Source organism: Mastomys coucha, unplaced genomic scaffold (genome assembly GCF_008632895.1).
Source record: "Mastomys coucha isolate ucsf_1 unplaced genomic scaffold, UCSF_Mcou_1 pScaffold13, whole genome shotgun sequence".
NCBI lineage: Eukaryota > Metazoa > Chordata > Mammalia > Rodentia > Muridae > Mastomys > Mastomys coucha.
In genome coordinates, this window is record NW_022196895.1 from 61,099,241 (window position 1) to 61,104,387 (window position 5,147).

The 5,147-nt window shown below is 45.9% G+C and overlaps 1 protein-coding gene across 10 annotated transcripts in view; it reads left to right on the top strand.

Moving 5' to 3' along the window:
• Positions 1-4,895, top strand: part of Nedd4l (NEDD4 like E3 ubiquitin protein ligase) — a 341,716-nt gene extending 336,821 nt beyond the window's left edge. For all 10 annotated transcript variants that reach the window (XM_031365878.1, XM_031365882.1, XM_031365880.1 and 7 more), the window contains 3 exons: positions 883-979; positions 1,414-1,486; positions 4,362-4,895. In XM_031365878.1, coding sequence (XP_031221738.1) covers positions 883-979; positions 1,414-1,486; positions 4,362-4,464 — 273 coding nt within the window. In that variant the 3' untranslated portion in view covers positions 4,465-4,895. The remainder of the gene's footprint in view (positions 1-882; positions 980-1,413; positions 1,487-4,361) is intronic.
• The last annotated feature ends 252 nt before the right edge of the window (positions 4,896-5,147 follow it).

A 5,147-nucleotide genomic window follows, 5' to 3' on the forward strand; every position in this document is an offset into this window, starting at 1 on the left:
AAAAACAATTAATTCCTCTACCAAAAAACCTTTTTTAATTAAAAGACTATTTATATTCAAAAAAGGAAATCAGCCCTGCATGGTAGCACACACACATATATATATATATATATATATATATATATATATATATATGTTTTAAAAAAACATATATGTTTTAAGACAAGATCTCACTGTGTAGCTCAGGCTACCTTCAAAATAGAAATTCACCTGCCTCTGCCTCCAAAGTGCTGGGAATAAAAGTATATGCTACTAAAATTGACAAATGCTGACTTTAAAAAAAATTTAAGAAATCAACTAACGCCTTTTATATTTCAAGTGCTGGTGAAATACAGAGAGGAAGAACCGGAATTTTCAAAGATTAGGACCCAGCTTTGGTTTTGGATTTTCTTATAGAAAATCAAAACACATGCCCAGGAAGGCTAGTTCAGTGCTAGGAGGCGCACAGATTGCTTCACAGGCCCATTTCTGACTCTAGTGTCCTTCTATTTGTAAAATGTCACTAGGGAGCTTTCTGTGGCCCTGTCTCGTCACCTGGCGTCCCCTTGTTTAGATACAACTGGAACACTGCCTGGTTAGAACTGGCTTCAGGGAGACACCAAATCTCAAACCCAGAAACCTGAGCTTGAGCCCATCAAAGGGTTTTCTTTTTATATCATTTATTTTGGCCTACTGGCAAAAGAAAAAAGGGACCCAGCCATTCTGAGATTAGAGAGGCTGGGATTGTAGCAACTGTTATAAAGGGGGGTCAGGGGGCAATGCCAGTCCTGGTATAGGTGATTCCATGCAGTGTAAATGAGAATTTGGTTGCCTGTCTGCATTGCAGGCAGTGTGTGGTGTGGTATGTGCTGCAGGGTGACAGTGACTCTCTGCCTCTGACAGGCCGTGCTGCTGATGGATGCTGAGAAGAGGATCCGGTTACTGCAGTTTGTCACAGGCACCTCCAGAGTACCCATGAATGGATTTGCCGAACTTTATGGTGAGTATGGCGTGCCCCAGAGTCCTCTGCCCCTCTCCAGACGTACCTGTATTAGTTCCACAGAGAGCCATGGAGATGCAGAACAGAGAGGGCTTGAACCTGCAAGGACTGAGGCAGTGTTCACACAGAGACCTCCTCCCTTTCTCCATAGTCCAGGTTTTTTGGTTCGGCGTATAAAATCAAATCTTTCAGAATCACCCATATGGTTGAAGGCTCCCTCCTCTAGACTGCAGGGCTCTTTCTGCACTGTGCATCAGAGTTCACATTGCACTGCTTCCCCCTGAGGTAGAGAGCGGTGCGGACCAGGGGTTTCCCACAGGACCCACCCAGGCAGACCTCGCTCTGAGAGCCCTCCTGCCTTTCCCCCAAGTCCCATCACAACTTTGTTCTGCTGTTTCAAGCCTGTTGATGCGTCCTTTCCTTTTTTTGCTCAGGTTCCAATGGTCCTCAGCTGTTTACAATAGAGCAATGGGGCAGCCCTGAAAAACTGCCCAGAGCTCATACATGGTAAGTAACAAAATCCTCATGGGGGCTGGAGAGATGGCTTTCATTGCTCTTTGCAGAGGACTTGGGTTTGGCTCACAGCCCCTACCGGATGGCTCACAACCACCTGTTAGTCCAGGTCCAGGAGATTGGACTTCCACAGGGCACCGGGTACACATGTGGCACACATACATGTAGGCAGAGCATAGAAATGAATCTAAGGCTGGCATGACCTCAGGTACCGGCTGGGTGAAGCTGTCATGGGAGCATAGAACACTGAGTTCTGCCCACCATTAGCTTCCAGTGCAGAACAGCAATAGTGTAAGATGACAATATTGATCTTTCCATAAAGCGTAGCAAAGTTTAAACCATGATTTTGATGGGTCCAGTGCCCTTGTTTAAGTCTTAGTGCTCCCAGGAATCACCCTAAACCATCTTCCCATCTTTTTTTGGTTTTTTTTGAGACAGGGTTTCTCTGTGTAGCCCTGGCTGTCCTGGAACTCACTCTGTAGACCAGGCTGGTCTCGAACTCAGAAATCCACCTGCCTCTGCCTCCCAAGTGCTGGGGTTAAAGGCGTGTGCCACCACCGCCCGGCTTTCCCATCTATTTTAGAGCAGAACTTTCTTGCTCACCGTCTGTGAGTACAACAGTCCCCTACCTCTCACATACTTGGACTTTTTTTTTAACTCCCACTTTAAATTGGTTGTTGCAAAATAAGGATAAGATACAGTGATGGTTCTCCTGCCATTAAGCCTGAGAGCCTCAGTTGGACCACTGGGATCCACATGGTGGAGAGAGAGGACCAACTCCTGCACACTGTCTTCCCACCTGCACATGTGCACTGTGGTATACACGCATGCATACAATAAACATGTTTTTTTTTTAAATAAAATTAAGGACAGAATTCCCCATAGCACCATCAATTTAAATGACCTTCCATTCATACAGTCTGAGGGACCCATGGGCTGTGGCGCAGTCAGGTCACTCTGTGTGGAGAGGGAGGAGGAAGCCCCAGGAATCGGCTTGAGAGGGTCATACAACACCCAGGACAGGGACAGGCACAGCCTAGCAGATTTTACAGCAGCATTCAGCAAGCTTCTTCTGGTCCAAACTCAGTTGGGCTCCCTTGATTCTGCACAGGCTTTTGCTTCCCTCTTGCTTTGTAGGAAGTAAGACGGTGTGGTGTGGCCCCGCCTTTCTCAGCACGGGCATGTTTAAAAGCCCGTGCTGAGCTGATGTGAGCACCCTTCCTCACCCACAGTGCCTGTAAGATCCTTTGTGAAAACTGTCAGTGGGGGAGCAGGCTGCTGCGGGTGCCCCTACCTCACCAGAAGAACCATCTGTGTGCAGTGTGGTCCTTTCTGACAGGCACACTGATTCCAGACTGAAACTGGCCATTCAGAGCAGGCACTGTCCACAGTGCTGGGCCTTTCTTCTAGGGAAGGATGTCTGCAGAGTTCGGACAGCTTCCTTCCAGGGCTAACAGCCACTTTTAAAGGCTCTTGAGCTGGGTAAGAGAGAGCATTGCTCAATAGCGGTGAGTTGTCTTAGTTGACAACTTTTGGGCACTTGCTCCCACCCCCCCTTCTTGCATATATTTTGATCCGACCCTCCCAGACTCCTGGGAACAGTCTCTCCCTTTTGCGCTTGAGCAGACAGAGTCAGAGAACTGAGATGATGTGCCAAAAGTCACAAATTGAGAAGGCAGGATTTGTACTCACCTAGTAAATAAGTAGCCTTGATTTCTTGCGGAGGGCGTCCATCTAAATTCAAAGACCTCGCTCTTGAAGGGTGAGCTATATCCCCTCCACCCCAGCTGAAGCCATGTTGCTATGGAGCTTTTAAAGAATGCAGTTCTCTCTGTCTCTGTCTCTCTGAACTTCACTGGTAGCAGAGGTGGCTCAGTTTTCTGGAGCCCAGGGCAGCATGGCCTCTGTTCTAGGGTCTACAACACTCATAGGAATGGGGCCCATGGAACCTTGGCTCTTCCTTCTTCCTTTTTTTTTTTTTTAAAGATTCATTTATTTATTATATGTAAGTACACTGTAGCTGTCTTAAGACGCTCCGGAAGAGAGAATCAGATCTGATTACGGATGGTTGTGAGCCACCATGTGGTTGCTGGGATTTGTAGTCAGGACCTTTGGAAGAGCAGTTAGCGCTCTTAACCACTGAGCTATCTCTCCAGCCCTCTTCCTTCTTTCTTAAAGACCTGCATATATGCATGGCTGGGGAATACACACACACACATACACACATGCTCAGAACATATAACCTTACCTGCTTTATACCTGTAACAAGTGGCTCAGGCATGATGGAACAGAGATAGTATGAGTATCTGTCCATCCTTCATTCCTGAGGTGTACATGCCTCACACTCCGTGGGTTTTCTTTTCTTTTAAAAAGGGTCTTTATTATTATTATTATTATTATAACACTCTCTCTGTGTGTGTGTGTGTGTGTGTGTGTGTGTGTGTGTGGTGTAGGATGGGGTGCACACGCTACCGGTGTGGTCAGAGGACAACTCTACAGTCAGTTTTCTCCTTCCGCCCTTGTGTGGCTTCTGGATGTTGAACCAAGACCCCAGGCTTACCTGCTGGGCCATCTCCCCAGCTCACATTTTCAGTCTGTATATGTGGTACTTGTCTTGTCTTTGAATCTCCCTCCCAATAGCAGAGGAGTCATGGGCAGTTGGAAGATTCCTTTCTTTTCCCTATGGATCCTATGGCTTGTTTGGCATAGGCACTGTCATCGCTAGAATTTGGCTTTGGAGAATAAAATTCTATTGTCTTTTTTAATTCCCTTGCTCAAACAGCCAATGCCCTATTAGCCAAAACCAGAGAGTGCTGCTATGGCCAGGGGAGTGGCAACCACTCACCTCTACTGTCCATTTCTTTGGCAGCTTTAATCGCCTTGATTTACCTCCATATGAAACCTTTGAAGATTTACGGGAGAAACTTCTCATGGCCGTGGAGAATGCTCAAGGCTTTGAAGGTGTGGATTAAGGAAGACCTCCAGCACCGGGGCACTGCCCTTCCAGCAAGTTCCGAGTGCACTTTTGCATTTGCCTAGCAGACTTTTGCAGAGCCGGTGGCAGAAGCAGTTGCCTGGCCTGGCTCTGGAGCCCAGCTTGTCCGGGCCCTGCCCAAGTTCCGCCAGGGAACCCAGCCCCAGCTCAAGTGCCGCCCCCCCCCCTCACCGCCGATTCTCAACTGGTTGACGTGTACACTGATTACATTTCAGGAGGACGTGTTCTATTTATGTTGTGCCTCTGCAGGCAAAGCCCTTAATAAATATTTTGCATACTTTCTAATGACAATGAATGGAATTAATCACGCTACAGGTATAATATTGCAACTCATGTTTACTTTTTAAAATGATTTAGACTGATTTTCAGATTTTATTTCATTACAATTAAAGATGTCTCATGTACTTGGAAAAGTGAGCATTTTTTTTTTTTTGTATTTGAATTTCATATCAAGCTTAATGTCGGTGACTTTTTTTTTTTTTAATTTTTGAAGTACTTTGACACTCCCAGCCTCCACTTTATTAGAATTGGAAGACTAATTTTTCTCCAAAAGCCTTCTACAGACAAATACTTTTGAAAGAACTTCAAATATAACATTAAGCAGAACATTTTCTCCCATACTCAGAATGAAAATAAACTGGATATTACCTTTTTTTTTTT